Genomic DNA, 18,226 nt, shown 5'->3' with positions numbered 1-18,226 from the left:
CACACAGAGCCTTCCTGCAAGTTACTCATTCAGCCTGCTAAACTATGTCCTATTATTCCTGCCCCAAACTAGAATAAATTACAAGCATGAATTGCACGTTTATAACCAGAAGGCAGAGCTGTCAACAAAAAAAGCGGCGCAAGTAATTGGCTAGATCCCAAATATGGATGGACATCCAGTTTCCACCCCCCTCAGATGACACTAGCCAACATCACCATCCATGGGAGTAGATTAAACAAAACTATACTGTAAAAGAGCATCAAACTTCATACATGAGCTTTCCCTGTTCTGAGTCCCCCTTTGCCTGGTAAAACTGTTTCTGTGGTTTTTTGGCCCCTCTGTGTCCTTAGCATCTTCTCGTGACACATGCACACTTTTGAGCTCAGTTCCTGCCCTGACGCACATACCCTTTGTCCTCAGTGCTTGGCCCTAGCACCCAACATCCCTCTTTACTCTCACTGTTTGCCCCTAACATCCTCATGCACCTCCATGCCTGTGAAGTGGACGTTCTAATTTCACAGCTTCCAGCCGCTCACACGGATTTAGAGAGGATCTGACCCCTTCACAGGAGCATGTGGCCACAGAGCAGCACGAAGAGGCTACCTAGTGTGCACAGACAGAGGAGATAAGAGAGGGAGATGTGAGCAGCCCAGCCAGGGCAGCTGTGCTAACTGATATACTTGGTACCTTTCCACAATCCCCGGGGGTTACAAGAACCCTCTGTGCCACTTGGGTGCCACAGCTGGTTGTCTCGCACTCGGGCAGGTGTCCAGAGCCATGGACACAGCAGCACCTGGAGGGCAAGCCTTCAGGGCATTCCAGCCCCGCCTTCCCTGTGGAGGGGCAGGACCCAGACGTCACTGCAGGCAGGTAACCAGAGGCATGGCAGGTAGAACCCTTAGCTCACTGGCAGGCGGAAGATGTACTCAGATGCTACATCGGCCTACATCCACCGCACAAATCTCAGGGATAGTGACTTGCAGAGCATATTGTGATAATTTGGTCAAAGGCCAGATGCAGATGAAAGAGGTGCTTCTGCCCCTGCCATCTGAGACTGCAAGAACAATCCAGGTCCGGCACCACCCCAGAATGTCAAACCTCCTTGGAAAAAGGAGGGCCTGGACCTTCAGTGACAGGGTAGATATTATTGTAGCTACATGAACCCTACCACAGGCTCTAAATACTCTCTCCAGCCTGTTGAGGCGGGGGGCTACCATCACTTCTGTCTTACGTGGTACAAGGTAGGGATGTTAACAGTTAACCAGTAAGGACTGCAGCAGACCCCCATGCATTGTGTGCAGGGGGCTGCTCCAGCCCCGTTGTGCCTGCTGCAGGCGGAGGGCACTCCAACCTGGCTGCAACAGCCCTCGTCCCCCAACAGCCCAGGGTGTGCCACAGGCAGGGGCACTCCAGACCAACCCCATCCTTGGCAGACCCAGCCCAAGAGCTCGGTGGGCAGGGGTGCCTTCCCCCCACCAGCCTCACCTTCTTTAATCAGTTAACTAGTTAAACATTAAGCTTAACTAATTAATTGGGATTTTACCTCCGTAATATAAGGTCCCATCAGATTGCTCTTGTGCGGGTCGATAGCTCAACTGGCCTATCAGGTAGCAGAGAAGCTGCACCATCCGAATCAAGTGGAAGACAAGGCCTAGAGCTGCCTGTCATTTGAGTAGTGATGGCAGCCTGGATCATCTGACTCCTCCTCCCACTGGCTTTGTGCAATTTGGAGTAAAGGAATTGTCACACCCCATGAGACCAGTCTAGTCCAGTATCCGGTCTGAAAGTGGCCAGTACTAGCTGCTGCAGAGGCAGAACATCACTCCCTGGGCTCTCACTAAGTGGAAAAAAGGGAACTACTGAACCTCAGTTCTCTTCAGCTAAATGAGGCCCAAACTCTAATGGCCAACATTGTTAGACGCCTTGAGATCTTCTTAAAAACATGTCTAGACATTTTCCCTTTCTCCATCAATAGGAGGAGCTCGTCCACCAACACAACTGTATTTTTTTTCCCGTGCTACTGATTTTTATGTTAACATTTATTATATTTTATTGTTCTGCTGTTGCAGTTAGAAACATGGCATTATTATAACAAAAGAATAAAGTATGGGCTCAGTGTAATGAATTCACTTCCTTGCAGAGACCAGATGTGAAGCTCTGCTTTCCTTGGTGCATGGGAAGGCTGTGTATGAAAATAATACTGTTGGCAGCAGAGCAGCTTATTACTGTGACAGAGGATACAGCTTGGAAGGGGAGCCCATAGCAGAGTGCACGAGCACCGGAAGCTGGAGTCACCCAGTACCGCTGTGCAAGTGTAAGTACTTGCTCTATAAGAAAGATTTTTAAGCATTAATGGGCAAATTATGCTCTGCTATTAATTAAGAGTAAATCTGTTGGCTTAGAAGCCACTAACCCAGCTTTATACTGGTGTGACTGAGCAGGACTGGTCAAGTCCAAGATCAAATAGATTTTCATATCCCAGTTTCTCCCTTACTTGGTGAAACTCTGTAACTCAGGTGAAACTCCCTTACATAGCAAAACTTAATCCTCCACTAAGATGAGCGTATGAGAGACAGCTATGCATGGTGAAGACTTGAGTGGTACTGAGCCACCTTAAAAATAACATCTGCCTACAAATGTTTGTGAAAATGAGAGAGTGAAGCGTTTAGCAGCTGATGAATTTATTGGGAAAAGAGCTTTTTGTAGATCTAAACATCCCCCTCTGCTCCATGGAACTCTTCCACGTAATCCTATTTGACTGTGACAGATCTTAGATCTGTCTTGTGCTGTGCTAGCTGGGTCATCTCATTTTTTAACAAGAGACCAAAGAATTTCTGGCTTCATAGAAGAGGCATCCCGCTGCTGTTGTACAGGTACCATTGCATCCTTGTCACATTTGTCATGCAATTTATCCTGTTGAAATCAATGGAAATGCTCCCATGAGGAAAGCTGGCTGGGTTTAACCCAAAATTACAGTGTGCAGGAACATGTGTAATCTGTTGAATGTTAATACTCTTTACTGTGAAAACCCTTAGGGACGGGTTCCCTGGCACTCAGCCACTGCTTTACGCTGCTCCATTGCCACTAATTCACTGCAAATGTGACTGAATGCAAAGGCTCTGCTTCTTATTTGTGCTGAAGCCTCTTTACATTGTTCTAGCTATGCAAGGGGGTCTTAAAGCAATATAAATTCCATTGAAACCTTCTTTTACTCCCGCATCTACTGCCAGAGTGAAATCAAAGGGAGTTTCACCATTGGTTCAGCCGGAGTCAATTTTTCATCCCCAGAACGTGGTGTAAATTCACATTTGAATAAACGAGAATCAGGCTTTTTATCTTTAGTTTCTGACCCCAACCTTACACCTGTTTAAAGATGAAACCTGGGAGCCATCAGTCCATTCATTCTGCTGGTTTTGCAATTTGATGGTGAAAAGAGAGGAGAGGTTGCAAGCGTGCATTACAAATATGTTTTCTCCCTTCCCCCTTGAACAGCAAATCCTTGTCCCGTGCCTTTCGTCATCCCAGAGAATGCCCTCTTGTCTGAGACAGAATTTTACGTCGGCCAGAAAATATCTATCAAGTGCAGGGTGGGCTATCTGCTCAAAGGAGAAGCTGCAATTACCTGTAACCCTGACGAGACTTGGACACCCTCAAGAGCTAAATGTGAAAGTAAGTGCACAAACTGAATTCACGGCATAACATTCGGAGAAGCTGGCTGGGAGATGCACTGTCTTCTTAGAGCTCTCCAACATATTTCTTTGTTGGTGAGTAGCCTTAACGACCAGGCTTAATGTCACTCCCCTCTCTTTGCAACTTCGAAGCACCAATGTGTAAGCCATCGTCCTGGCTAGCAGTTATGTGAGGTGGGAGAATGGCCTGAAAATGGCTGTGGTGCACTTTAGACATATTTACAGGGCTTTTTTCCCAGCGGAATGCAAAGGAACTGCATTCCACCACCTTTTTTTCCTGGAGCTGCCATTTTTAAAAGGGGGCTGGGCCACTCTGGGCTGCAAGTGGCTCTTTAAGCAGCCGCTTGCGGCTCCCACCACTCTGCCTTCAGCTCCCTGCCTGCCGATGAAAAAGCATGACTCAGTTAAACCAATTAAATGGAGCCTTGCTCTTTCAGTGCAGCAGGTTAGGGAGCTGCCCCTGCTGCACTGTATGTGGGGGAGCTAAAGGGCTGGGGGGAGCCACATGGAAGGGAACGTGATGGCTGGCGAAGGAGCAGCAGCCTGTGGCGCTCCTTTTGAAATGTAAGTGAATCCAGCGTGTGGTGCAGTGGCGGTTGCAGGGGTTAAAGGCTGGCGGTGGGTTGGGGCTGTGGAAGGGGTGGGTTAAGGGCTGGCAGTGGGTTGGGGCTGCAGAGCACAGGGGGTTAAGGCAGTGGTGAGTTGGGGCTATGAGGGGGAGGTTAAACCCTGGCTGCGGAGGAGGTGGGGGTGGTTAAAGCATGGCTATGGGTTGGGGCTGTGGGGGGGGGGGCGTTAAGGCTGCCAGCAAGGGGCTGGGGGGGTTTAGGCTGCAATGGATTGGGGGGTGGGGTTAAAGCCTGGCAGCAGGTTGGAGCCGTGTGGGGTGGTGTGCTTAAGGCTGCAGTGGGTTGGGACTGTGGGGGGCAGGAGGTGGTTAAGGCTGTGGTGGGTTGATGGCAGGGAGGTTTAAGAATGGCAGCTGGTTAGGCCTGGGGGAGGGGGCAGAGTTCCAGCACCTTTTTTCCTAGAAAAAAAGTGGTGCATGTTTACATTTTATATTTACATACAGTAAACCCTCGAAATGCGCGATTTTGAGTTGCGCTTAACTCGCATTAACGTGAGTTAAGCGCAACTCAAAATCCCGCTCCCCCCAGCCCTGGCTCAACACCTGCGGCCCTGCGCAGTCCCAGTTCAATCCTCCCCACCCCTGTTCAAACTCCCTGCATGTGGCTCTGGCTCAAGTCCATCCCTCCACCCCCTGCAGCTCTAACCCACCCCAGCCTTAACCCCCATGCCCTCCTCCCATGGCCCCAACCCACCTCCAGGCTTAACCCTCCCCAACTGCCCCCCCCCCCCAACAGCAGGACTCACCTTTCAAAAGACGCTCCAGGTGCTCCCACTGCTTTCCCGGTTGCAGAACTTGGGTTCCGCTGGGGAAAACAGCCACTCACCCCACCCCAACTTAGTGAAATTCTAGTAATGTGGGAGTGCGTGGTAATACAACCCTCACATAACTCGAGGGCCTGCCGTTTACTTTTCCCTTCCCCTACCATGCCCAGCAGGGCCCAGTGTGGTGCTCGTACAGAGGTCTGTTTTCACCGCTGGCCACTGGGTGCATTTCTCTGCACCATACAGTAGTGTGTGTCTGCAAAGCTTTGCCCCCATCACCCGCTCTTCTTGGCAGTGCTTTGCATCCTACAGACTCGCACCCTAAACAAACAGGGACATTGTGTTCTTGACTGTGAACGAGTTCCCAGACCCTGTCACTCACCAGCTCATTGTGGCATCTTATTATTTTTGTTTAGAGATTTCCTGTGGGCCCCCAGCTCACATTGAAAATGCTTTGGCCCGAGGTACGTTTTATCAGTATGGAGACATGATCACCTACTCCTGCTACAGCGGATACATGCTGGAGGGGTCCCTGAGAAGCGTGTGTTTAGAAAATGGAACCTGGACAAAACCGCCTGCCTGTAAAGGTAAGAGTCATTTTATTAACGGCCTGCTGTGGTTTTTCCTAACCTGCTGTACAGAGATCCAGGAAGAAACTCCTATTTGATGTCTCTGAAGCCACAATTTAACCCAGAGCATATAACGTTCAAATTCAGCCCCTTTCTGCTTCTTTTTAGCACAAACTAACCAAGTTGTAAAGACTTACTGAAATCTTCTCCCTCACCTCCCAAGGTTCCTCTCTCAAGGACTGCATACCCCATGCCCTAGATCCCTTCTCTCCTGGGAGTCACTCCCACATTATTTGTAATCAGCTAGTATAACACATCTCCAACCACAATAAATCTAGAACGTATTTCGTCCTTTCTCGGGAGGAGCGACACCTGCTAAACAAATACTGCCAGTCTGTTACATTAAATTACTTAAAGAAATTTAGCTTTTACTGTTAAATAGAGCACTGCAGAGAAGGCAGATGCCAGATGCTGTTGGCGCTTATTATGTCGTTGTTACTGAGCCTCTGCATGTTGCTGAAAATGACTGTGTCCAGTGAGACGTGCAGAGCTAAACTGCATTGGGGAAGCATTACAGCATTAGCGCTGGCCTGTTGGGGTACCGAACTGTAAGGACCAGTTGATTTTTTCTTCCAAAGACCACAAGAGTTACGTGATAAATGTGAATGTATTTACATAGCTGCAATTTGCACGCAACAATACCCCTAATATAGCACATATGAGAATTAGTACTGAAACACCTGCGCCCCCATTTGCACAGCAGTTGCAGTGATTGATCATTCGTAGGTGGATGCATATTGTATGTTGACCTACAGTCTGTGTGTTTGTTGCTCCTTCCCTATTTTTAAAACTGTTCCTAAGAAGTGGAGGAGTGATCTTGAAGATAGATAGGACAATCCATTCAGGGTCACAGAACTATTGCTGGGGATTCTTGTTAGCAAATTTGTACATGCGTTTACTAGATAAGTGTATATATAATGAGAACATTGCATATATTATAAGAATGTCATGGTTTTCATTTTATTTATCATAGGCCATAACTGCATTGTGGCTATTAGCAAATGTTGATATTTCATTGGCAAGCACTGTGCTTGTGCGTGCCTGTATTATGTGTCGCTCTAAGTATAGATAAACTACTAGAGTATGATGTAGTGGTCCCCATAGGCTGTGGTGTGGCAATGCATGCTGCTGTGGTTGTCACAAGTCTTTGCTGCATCTAATTCCTGCAGAATCTTGAGAACTAATTTTTCAATGCTCTGAACCAAAATTGCCCTTGGAAGATGCATGTGCGTGAACACTCCTGGGTGCACCCAGACTGATAGTTGTGAGAACGGGGTGTCTGCAGGCGTGGGATACGTTGTTTCCCAGATGCTTGCATATGGCACACCCATGAACCACATATCCAGGCAGCCTTGATATACTAGGCACTAGAACTACTGTTCCTTTTGTTGTGGAGTGCCACATGCTGAAAAATTGTGGTGCCATAACAAAATGTAGTCTCAGGCCCGTATGTGGGGGGGTGCTAGGAAAGGAAGCGCACCCCCCGTGGGCTGCCCCTTCCCTTCCCTGTCAGTGCCTTGCACAGGTGGGGCTTTAGTCTAAGGGGGTGGGGGGTGGTCAGGCCGAGCAGAGGAGGGCTTTAGACTGAGGGAGGGACGGTGTTCAGGCGGGGGGGATGGGGGATGTCAGGGCTTTGTGGCGGGGTTCAGTCTAAGCGGGAGTGGGGTGGGATGTTTGGGTGGGGATGGTGTTGAGGCCTTGCGGGGGAGGTTCAGTCTGAGCAGCGGTTGGGGAGCTCTTTGGGCTGAGCAGGAGTGGGGGGGTCATTTCAGGGGTGGTAGGGTCAAACCACGAGGAGGACAGGGGGTAGGGCCTGCTGTGGGGGTGGTCTATGTCTATAAGATAGCACCCCTTCCAGAAATTCCTGCATACAGGGCTGGGTCTGCATTACAAAATGAATAACTTAGGCAAAACATCCAAAAATACGGAGCAGGAAGGGAAGAAAAGCACCCACAAAGCACAGAAACAGCAGTAAACTAAATTTTTAGTGATACAATTACAAGGCTCTGTTGCATTTTCTTAATGCCAACAATGAGATCTAGCAGGAAGCTCAGGGGCCTCTGTATCCAAAAGTGCAAAGGCATTGCCTCCTGCCATTTCTGAGGCATGGCCTGGATTCTGCTCTCACTTCCCACAGTTTGCGTACCGGTTTGTCTCCTCTTACTTCAGTGGAGCTGTTCTTAATGTGCACAATTACGGCAGAGACCTGAATCAATTAGCAAGCCCAGTCCAGCCTGCCTGCGGGAGGTGTGGGGGGCGTTTAGTGAGTGTCCAGTTGAATGAGTTCCCCCAATGGCAGCAAGCCCCATGGGTCACTTGCTAGGGGCATGGGGGGGATTTCGGGGAAAGGCCAGTTGAATTAGTCTTCCGCAAATATCTTAGCCGCCAGGGGAGACTGATGGCAGTAAGCCCCCGAAAATCTTTCCTGCCCTTGGAGCCCTAACCACGTGCAAGCCAGGACATGGTGCTGCCAGGCAGCATGCTCAAAACTGGACGGCAGGCACGTCCTTTTATTGGGTTGGGGGCTACCCACGTGATGCACATGACATGGCTGAGCACGGGAAAGACCCCGACTGTGTGGCGCCTGTGAGGGGGGGAGGGAGGTTCACGCACAAATGTAAACCACTGAGAAGAAGATTCTCAGTGTCTTATGCAAGCACAACCTCCACCACAGCCTTGTTGCCATGTGGTACGGCAGGACAGCGGCTGGCGCCGGGCAGCACAGAAAAAAATAACAAAGTAGAGACAGACCCACGAGCTCCCTGCAGGGGATATTTGTAGTGGGTAGATGCACTCACAGCACTACTAGCAAAGAAAGATGTTTCCCAGGCTCTCCTACAAACATGAGCCCACAGCCACAGGCTTCCTGCTCCTGCTTTGAAATTCACGGTGTTCCTGTACCTAATTCCAGGGCACCTGGTAAGCAGCGGCCAGAGCAGAGCACGGAGGGGCACTGTGGGTTACATACGGGACACCTCTGAAGGCTAATAAATTCGATTTTTAGATGTGGCACTTGCACACTGGCCTTTAATCGACCTTTTGAATTCAACCTTGACGCTTGACCCATGAGGTACCAACGATATTGTAATCTCGATATCAGTGCTCCCTAAATTGAGCTCTTGGTATTTACAGTGAAGACAGTCGTATGATAATATCGAGGTAACTGCCTTAAATTCAAATTTACCTCATAGTGTAGACACAGCCTTAGACTCCTAAGTCACTGAGGTACCTTTTTTGACCATTTTGCCCTCTATCACCTTAACGCTGTCATTGCAGACCTGAGCAGGTTGACAAGGTCTCTGCCTGCAGTTTCTGTATTTAGACGTCCAGTAGCAAAGAGATTTTGGGTAAGTTGGTAGTGGAATTGTCCTTACCCTGACGTGTCACAAAAGCTGTGGGCTATAGAATAGCACCCGATTACAGCGTAGCACGCCAAGTTATTGTGACTTTTCATTCTTCTTTTACATTTGCCAGTTACACGCAGGCCTGACCTGTGTTAAGGGTTTGGAGACATGTGCTAAGGCACGTCCTTACCACAAAGTACATATGGCCTGAAGGTCTGAGTCTGCAAAGGCTTGCTACCAAAGTACAGCCTGGTCCAGGCACCCCCGAGAGTCATCAGGGCTCTTCGCAGTGTCTTGAGTAGGCTTTGGACAAGGCTGCTGGCATTTACTGCCGTGGGTAGTCTCACTGAAGTTGCTGGACTCTTTGTAATCATAAGTACTGTGGGTAAAATTTTCAAAAAGGCCTCAGTGGCTGAGAATCCTATGGAGCATTTTCAGAAGCAGCATTGGCCTTAGGAGACAAAGATCTCACCTACCCTTAAAAATTAGCTCAGTCTATCTGGGTCATCCCTCTGAGATGAGAAAAACACCATCCCCTGTGTGATGTAGTTAGGTCAACCTAATCCCTGCTGTACATGCCTCTAGGTCTTCTGCTGGCCTAACTATGGCCTTTTGGGGAGGCGGACTAACCACAAGAATGGAAAAATCCCTTGCATTCATGTAGAAAGCACCTACCCACTGTGCTACAACAACACAGCTCCACCACAAGAACTGCTGCTGTACCCCTGTGTAGTACAGCGTAGCCTCAGTCTCATTGAAAGTCAAAGGGTGAGGCAAGGGTTGGAATAACCAAGAAAGCTATTGAGCAGTTCTGGCTGACGCACAGCTTGTTAGCTGCATGGTTCTGCTTGCTTTTTGCCTGATGTTTATAAAAGTTAGTGGTTCTGATATCACATAAACTGTATACATTTTGTCAAATAAAAACATGACAGCCCGGAAAGAAGGATACTGATCCCTGTTGCTCACAGTTCAGAAGTCCCCAGCCTCTCCTCTTTCTTTCCCTGCATTCTTCAAACAGCAGTGACTTAAGGTTGTCTTGGAGATGAAGGGCTTAATGTACAAAGTGCTATCCGAGATCTGGTAATCGTAGATATGTTAATGCAATATGTTAATACTTTCCCACCTCCTTCCTAAAACTGGGAGAATAAAAAGGGCTAAAGATGTTTGTGAGAGAGAAGGCCAGTGTTTCCTTTATACATATGCTCAAGTGATCTTTCAGAAGTGCTTTATAAACAAGGCAGAATATTTTCCCAACAAAAGGCCTTCAGTATCTGAGGCTTTGTGGTCTACATCAGAAGCAACATGAAAGCAACCAGCATAATGAGTCACACGGCATTTGTAGCTTTTGGCACCAGTGGTTAGTTATTAAGGTCCCAAGCCTGCAAGAAATGCCTAACCCAACTAAACAAATTAATTAATGTGAATATCATCATTAAAGTCCAGACTGTGTTAGTAATTGGAAGTGCTACAGTCCACAGCTGCGCTTGTCTGAACTGCATCTAAATAAAGATCACGCAATCTATTCTGATCTCAGTGAACATGGTATGAGATGTAGTAACTCTATTAAACTCAGTGGCATAAGCTAATGTGAGTTAGATCAGATTCAAGCTCCCAGTTGGGAAGCCAGCACGGTATTCCTGGAGCTTGTACTCTGCCCACCACTAAAAGTAGTACAAAAGACCCAGTATGAGCCAAAAAAAAAAAAAAAACAAGAGGAGAAAAAACAGTACACGTTGTTTTAAAAGGCTGAATTTCCTGAGGGGAAAAAACCAGTGTTATGTATGTATCATTTGCTTTTCCTCTTTGGTATTACTCATGTTAGTGATTTCCAAGAAAAGAAATGAGAACACCAAAAATGGATGAGTTACAGCTTCCTTTGGCATTAAAGCAAGGGACTTTTTTCAAACGGGCAGTTGGAGAGATACAATTGTAGTCTGTTCTCTTCTATTCTGGATCTTGCAGCATGCTTAGCACCATGATATCTCTTACCTTCTGGAGTGCGTTTGCACTTACATATTCCTTTTGATTAGCAACAGTAGTAAAGCCTATTGTATCAGAGGGTTTCAGTGCATTTTCCCCGTCTCAGTTTGTGCAATGCATTATCCCCATTCCATGGATGATAACGTTGCTTTTAGTCATAAAATGGTGTTGTGACAGATAGTTTCACCAGTTCTGCTTAACTGACTGGACATAGAAGGATTGTGGAGAATGCTTCTTTCTTGTTTCTTGTATTGCGGAGAATGTTTCTTTTTAAAAAGCTTTGCAGTGAATTTGGTTCCCTCTGTATAAGAAGTGGACTCACCTCTGGGTGTAGAGCTACTGCCAAGCAGTTTGTACCCCAGTGGTGTCAAATCGAAGGACAAAGAGGGAAGGTGGTTTGCTGATAGAAAGTCTGTAGCAGTTCTCGTCTTATTTACATTAGCTTCACTCCTTTAACTTCATTGTAGGGCAGCCCCATTTACTCTAGGGTGAGAGCAGAATATGGCCATCCAGTCCTGTGGCTGGAGCTCAAGGCCACCGTCCTCTTCTCTTGCCAGCTCTAGCGTTCAGTGATCTCCATGGCCATAGCTACACCATCTACCATTCCCTGGACCAAGACATAACAAGTGCACCTCAGAATGATACTGTTTTATTCTTCATGTACAATTTCACAACCAGGAAAAACTACTTCACCAGGAGGGTGGTGAAGCGCTGGATCGCGTTGCCGAGAGAGGTGGTGGATTCTCCATCCCTAAAGGTTTTAAGTTCTGGCTTGACAAGGTCCTGGCTGGGATGACTTAGTTGGGGTTGAGCCTCCTGGAAGCAGGGGGCTGGACTAGATGACCTCCTGAGGTCCCTTCCAGCCCTATGATTGTATGAGTCTATTATCCTAACCAGGGCTGGCCATGGGAACAAGAAAAGCAAACCTCTGGGGGCCCCAGAGCAAGGTGGGAGGGGCTCTGGGCTCCATACCCTGGAAGGGGTGGGACCAAGGGCAGAAGGGTCGGGGCCTGGACAGTCAGCTCAACGTGGACTGGACTGTGGCACTGCTCCCCGCCAACTCCTTCACAGCGGCATGCCGTGATGCAGCAGCACTTCAGAGGGGCCCAGAGTTCCAGCTGTCACTGCTACACCAGGCCAGGGGGCAGCTGCGCCATTTGCCCACGCCCTCCATTGACAGGCTTAGTTCGGGCCCTGAATTTCCTAGTTTACCTGTACAGTCCGTCCCAAACAGGGCCTATATTTTACAGTACACCTTTATCTCATTTTTCCAGTGATAGGGCAGGGACACATCTCATAGCCAAATCTTGCTGGTAGTTTTGGACTCCTGGTAATATAAAGCCAGCCTTATCATAGAATCATAGAACACTAGGCCTGGAAGGGACCTCGAGAGGCCATTGAGTCCAGCCCCCTGCTCCAATGGCAGGACCAAGTACCGTCTGAACCATCCCTGGTGGACATCTGTCTAACCTGTTCTTAAATATCTCCAGTGATGGAGATTCCACAACCTCCCTTGGCAAATTATTCCACTGTTTGACCACCCTGACAGTTAGGAACTTTTTCCTAATGTCCAACCTAAACCTCCCTTGCTGCAGTTTAAGTCCATTTCCTCTTGTTCTATCCTCAGAGGCCAAAAAGAACAAGTTTTCTCCCTCGTCCTTATGACAACCTTTTAGATACCTGAAAACCGCTATCATGTCTCCCCTCAGTCTTCTCTTTTCCAAACTAAACAAGCCCAATTGTTTCAGTCTTTCTTCATAGGTCACATTCTCTAGACCTTTAATCATTCTTGTTGCTCTTTTCTGGACCGTCTCTAATTTCTCCACATCTTTCTTGAACTGCGGTGCCCAGAACTGGACACAATACTCCATCTGAGGCCTAACCAGTGCAGAGCAGAGCGGAAGAATGACTTCTTGTGTCTTGTTCACAACACACCTGTTAATGCATCCCAGAATCATGTTTGTGTTTTTGCAACAGCATCACATTTTTTACTCATATTTAGCTTGTGGTCCACTATAACCCCTAGATCCCTTTTTGCTGTACTCATTCCTAGACAGTCTCTCCCCATTCTGTATGTGCGAAACTGATTGTTCCTTCCCAAGTGGAGCACTTTCCATTTGTCCTTATTAAACTTCATCCTGTTTACCTCAGACTGTTTCTCCAATTTATCCAGATCATTTTGACCCTATGCTCCAAAGCAGTTGCAACCCCTCCCAGCTTGGTATCATCTGCAGACTTAATGAGCGCACTTTCTATGCCAAGATCTAAATCGTTGATGAAGATATTGAACAGAACCGGTCCTAACACAGAGTCCTGTGGAACCCCACTTGTTATACTTTTCCAGCAGGATTGAGAACCATTAAGAAGTACTCTGAGTACAGTTATCCAGCCAGTTATGCACCCACCTTATAGTAGCCTCATCTAAATTGTGTTGGCCTAGTTTTTTTATAAGAATATCATGTAAGACCATATCAAATGCTTTACTAAAGTCTAGGTATACCACATCTACTGCTTCTCCCCTATCCACAAGGCTCATTATCCTATCAAAGAAAGCTGTCAGATTAGTTTGACATGATTTGTTCTTTACAAATCCATGCTGGCTGTTCTCTTATCATTTTACCACCTTCCAAGTGCTTGCAGATGATTTCTTTAATTACATGCTCCATTATCTTTCCTGGCACAGAAGTTAAGCTGACTGGCCTGTAGTTTTCTGGGTTATTCTTATTCCCCTTTTTATAGATGGGCACTATATTTGCCCTTTTCCAGTCTTCTGGAATCTCTCCTGTCTCCCATGATTTTCCAAAGATGATAGATAAAGGCTCAAATTTCTCCTCTATCAGCTCCTTAAGTATTCTAGGATGCATTTCATCAGGCCCTGGTGACTTGCAGACATCTAATTTTTCTAAGTGATTTTTAACCTGTTCTTTTTTTATTTCAACTTCTAACCCTACCCCTTTCCCACTAGCATTCCCTATGTTGGGCATTCCTTCATCAGACTTCTCAGTGAAGACCGAAACAAAGAAGAAATTAAGCATCTCTGCCGTTTCCAAGTTCCCTGTTACTGTTTCTCCCTCCTCACTGAGCAACGGCCCTACCCTGTCCCTGGTCTTCCTCTTGTTTCTAATATATATATATATATATATATGTATATATATAAAAAGCCTTCTTGTTTCCCTTTATGCCTGTAGCTAGTTTGAGATTATTTTGTGCCTTAGCCTTTCTAATCTTGCTCCTGCATTCTTGTGTTGTTTGCCTATATTCACCCTTCGTAATTTGTCCTTGTTTCCATTTTTTATACGATTCCTTTTTTATTTTGAGATCATGCAATATCTCCTGGTTAAGCCAAGGCGCTCTTTTGCCTTGTTTATGCCATCATATTTTATTTGCCTGTTCTTAGGGTATACACTAGGGCAAAGCGTGGATCACAAGCAGTTTCAAAGCTTTATGCTATAGTTACAATAATTAAAACTGTTTGTACCAGCTTTTAAAAAGGCTTTTTGTTTAAGCTTCCTCATAATAGTAATATCATTTAAGTAGTATTCAGAAAAGCAAGGTTCCTTGCTGATTTCACAGTAATATGCACACAGTGGTGAATCACTGTTGTTAACTTTCTTAGAACTACCACTCTGTGAAACTTATTTTTACAAGTTCCCAAACTACACAGAACTCTAGTTCAGGTTTTCTCCAGAAATGCAAGATGGTTCAGGCTCGTCAGAAGTTTTACAGCCTTTGGCCTTGTTTCAAGGGAATCCTGACTGGGTTTTCACACTAAAACGTTGTACAGCTTGCGGCAAAACCCATTTAAATTAGGTTATTTCCATGGTAGTTTTGGATTTGTACAACACATATGTATTTTAATATGTAAAAACAAGAAGTCCTGTGGCAGCTTATAGACTAACAGATATTTTGGAGCATAAGCTTTCGTGGGCAAAGACCCACTTCATCAGATGCATGAATGGGGGGGCATTCAGAGGAGGATTTAAAGAGGAGGGTCTCAGTAAAGGGAAGGGCCAGAGCTGATGAGGTCTGTTCAGTCAGGGTTGATGTGGCCCATTATTGGCAGTTAATGTGGAGCTGTGAACATCAATAGAGGAGAAATCAAATCAGTTCAGTCGGGGGGATGTGGTCCATTCTCAGTTGGTAATGCAGAGGTGTGAACATCAAGAGCAGAGATACTGCTTTTGTCATGGGCCAAGCACTCCCAGTCTCTGTTCAGTCTTTGGTTGATGGAGTCAAATTTGCAAATTAATTGCAGTTCTGAACTTTCTCTTTGCATTTCATTTTTGAAATTTTGAAATATTTAAACTCTCCTCTGAAACCCCCCCACTCATGCATCTGACGAAGTGGGTCTTTGCCCATGAAAGCTTATGTTCCAAAATATCTGTTTATAAGGTGCCACAAGACTTCTTGGTCTTTTTGAAGATATAGACTAACTCGGCTACTTCTCTGATACTTAATATATTAAATGGTTCATCATATTTAGACTAATAATGAACCAGATTTGGGGGTCTCACAACCCTAAACACATATTTCATTTGCCCTAATAACATTTAAATATGAGATACATTTATAATTCCATGCATGTTTATAATTGCCACAAATTAAAATTCCTTATGATTCTTTATATGTGTTGTAGTAATACCCAGGGGCCTTGACCTCAGGTTGAGGCCCAGCTATGGTAGGTGCTGTTCATACTCAACAGAGACAGTCTATACCCTAAAGAGCTTATAGTCATAAATTACTTATATATACTTTACAAATATCAAGCAGCTCTGTGGCACCTTAAAGACTAACAAATTTATTAGGTCATGAGGTTTCATTCGTAAGACCCACTTCTTCCATCGCAGCCTGTAATTGAGGAGGGGCGTGTCATGAATGAATGCCTGTAAAGGGTTAAACCCAGAGAGAGTGGGTTACCCGTTGGCAAGCAGCAGTGTGAGCCAATGGGAAGAGAGAGGAGGATTCTTTGAGTTGAAGCAGTTTCCTGAGGGATTTTTTTCCTTGGGTGCAGATGTAGGGGAGAGAGAGACAGAGATATTTAAGCCTGAGCAGGCTTAAGGAATTCAGTAAATATTCAGTCCTCAAGGAGATCTGGACATACAGATGTACAAGTAGAAAGAAAATGTTCAGATGTGATCAGGTTATTTTTTATTTAGGGTTTTGATGCACAACTGCTTTTAAACTGAACCCCAAGGAAGTATTTCTCTGTGCTTTAATCTACCTTCTTTAGTTGCTCTGTAACACCTCACAGTCAACTATGCCTTATCACATATATCTTTTGTTAATAAATCACCTTTTTTTAGGCAGTAGTTTGATTCCTGTGTCCAAGAGAGAGGTCTGTGTATATGCATGCCTAAGACTGAAAGGTCAGCTATCAGATTGCTCCTTAATTTCTTCCTCTATGTTTTCAAGCTGTCTCTTAAAGGAGGGCTAAGACTTGGGGATACCCCTCAGGGAGACAGCCTAAGTGTGTCTTAATGGTTTTTAAAGACAAGTTTTCTCACTTGGGTGGTGGCGGCTACCTCCAAGGGTTAGAGAATCTGTGAACTTGGAAAGCTTTTAAGAAGACGCCTATAGAGACAAGGTATTTTTAATGGGTTTTGCAGACCCCCACCTTCTGTACTTGGAGTGTCAGAGTGGGGGAAAGCCTTGACAAGAAGTTGGTCTTACCCACAAAAGCTCATGACCTAATAAATTTGTTAGTCTGTAAGGTGCTACAGGACTCCTTGTTATTTGTGAAGCTGCAGACTAACACTGCTACCCTTCTGAGATTATATTAACTTTGTCACACAGGCCTGCAGACAATGTTGTTTGTAAATAAACAAATACATGACATAGTGTTACCACAGATTCTCCCAAATTATCACAAAGTGCTCTTCATTTTTGTAGTGTTAAGGCAAAAAATCATTTGTGCTCGATTTATTTAATCTTATTTTAATGGGAGAAGTTAGGTTATATCTGACCATTTTTCCTTTTTAGTCCCATATCTTGGATTTAATTTTGTTAAGGGAGTAGAGGCTGTGAGGGGATGGGAAACTGTTTGGACTTCATTTTCTGAAACAAGAAAGAAAATTCAGGTGGGGTACATCTTGCAAAATTGTCAAGAAAAATAAAGAGGTTACTCTAAAATTTACTTAGCCATGCTTTCAATTTGAACGACAGTGAAAATATATTCTACACATGGGCCAAAATTTATATTTGACACAGACACTTGAGCAAGTAAAATTTTGCAAGGCTGTTGGTTAACATGTCTTGCAATTATTTTACATTAACTTGAACAGGTTATCCATTAGGGGGCAGTATTTTACATACAGAGAAGCACATTGCATAGCCCTCGCAATCAAGTCAAAGCTTGTCTTGGAGTTTTGCTGAATTCATTTTCTTAATAACCAGGATTGTGTAAAATGCAGATCTCTGGGCAGAACAGTTGCCACATGTTAACTGATCCACATTTTGACTGGATTATGTGTTATTTTCCAGCCATTTGCCGATTCCCGTGTCAGAATGGTGGAGTCTGTGAGCGACCAAACGCGTGCTCCTGCCCAGAAGGCTGGATGGGCCGTCTCTGTGAAGAGCGTATGTACATCATATCACAATGTAGCTTGAAAGAGAGACAGTAGATAAGCGATGTGGATTTCCAGGATTTCACAATGGATGTGCTGGGAGAATTATTGACTTAAAAGGCCATAACCTATTGTATTTGGTAGGTTAGATACAGACTACAACAGAGGACATAAATGATCTTGCTCAGTTGTGTGGGATAAAAGGGTTCCAAACAGGACAGAGAATACTGCTAATGTGGATGTGAGATCATGTCTAAACATAAATATGAACTGGTTTAGTTGAACCAAAGTAAAGCCCTGTGTACATAGTCTCTCAGTTTGGCTGAAGAAGGATTTGTCTCAGTTTAATTTAAACCTTCATAAAAGGAAATATGCCTGGTCCAAACCAAAATAGGTATGTCCATACAACCTTTTGCACCAGTTGAACTAATCTGGTTTAAAATCACTCCTGACATTAAAAGAACACAAGTCTGCATAAACCCACGACTTCTCTGGAAATCGTAAAGGCCCAGCACTTGTCCAGATCAGCTCTTAAGTCGTCAAATCTCCTTTTGCCATTGGTGGGATTTTCAGACCTAATTCTTCAGCATCTTGCAGCTGGTGTAGTCTTATGCACCTGTGAAAATACA

General features: G+C 45.5%; 1 protein-coding gene across 2 annotated transcripts in view; it reads left to right on the top strand.

The window, feature by feature from the left end:
* The window catches only part of SVEP1 (sushi, von Willebrand factor type A, EGF and pentraxin domain containing 1), a 170,449-nt gene that overhangs the window by 136,947 nt on the left and 15,276 nt on the right, over positions 1–18,226 (top strand). For both annotated transcript variants that reach the window (XM_074994688.1, XM_074994687.1), the window contains exons 44-47: positions 2,141–2,314; positions 3,493–3,669; positions 5,498–5,668; positions 17,515–17,610. In XM_074994688.1, the coding sequence (XP_074850789.1) occupies positions 2,141–2,314; positions 3,493–3,669; positions 5,498–5,668; positions 17,515–17,610 (618 nt within the window). The remainder of the gene's footprint in view (positions 1–2,140; positions 2,315–3,492; positions 3,670–5,497; positions 5,669–17,514; positions 17,611–18,226) is intronic.

Source organism: Carettochelys insculpta, chromosome 5 (genome assembly GCF_033958435.1).
Source record: "Carettochelys insculpta isolate YL-2023 chromosome 5, ASM3395843v1, whole genome shotgun sequence".
Lineage (NCBI taxonomy): Eukaryota > Metazoa > Chordata > Testudines > Carettochelyidae > Carettochelys > Carettochelys insculpta.
This window is presented reverse-complemented; position numbering and strand designations above follow the sequence as displayed.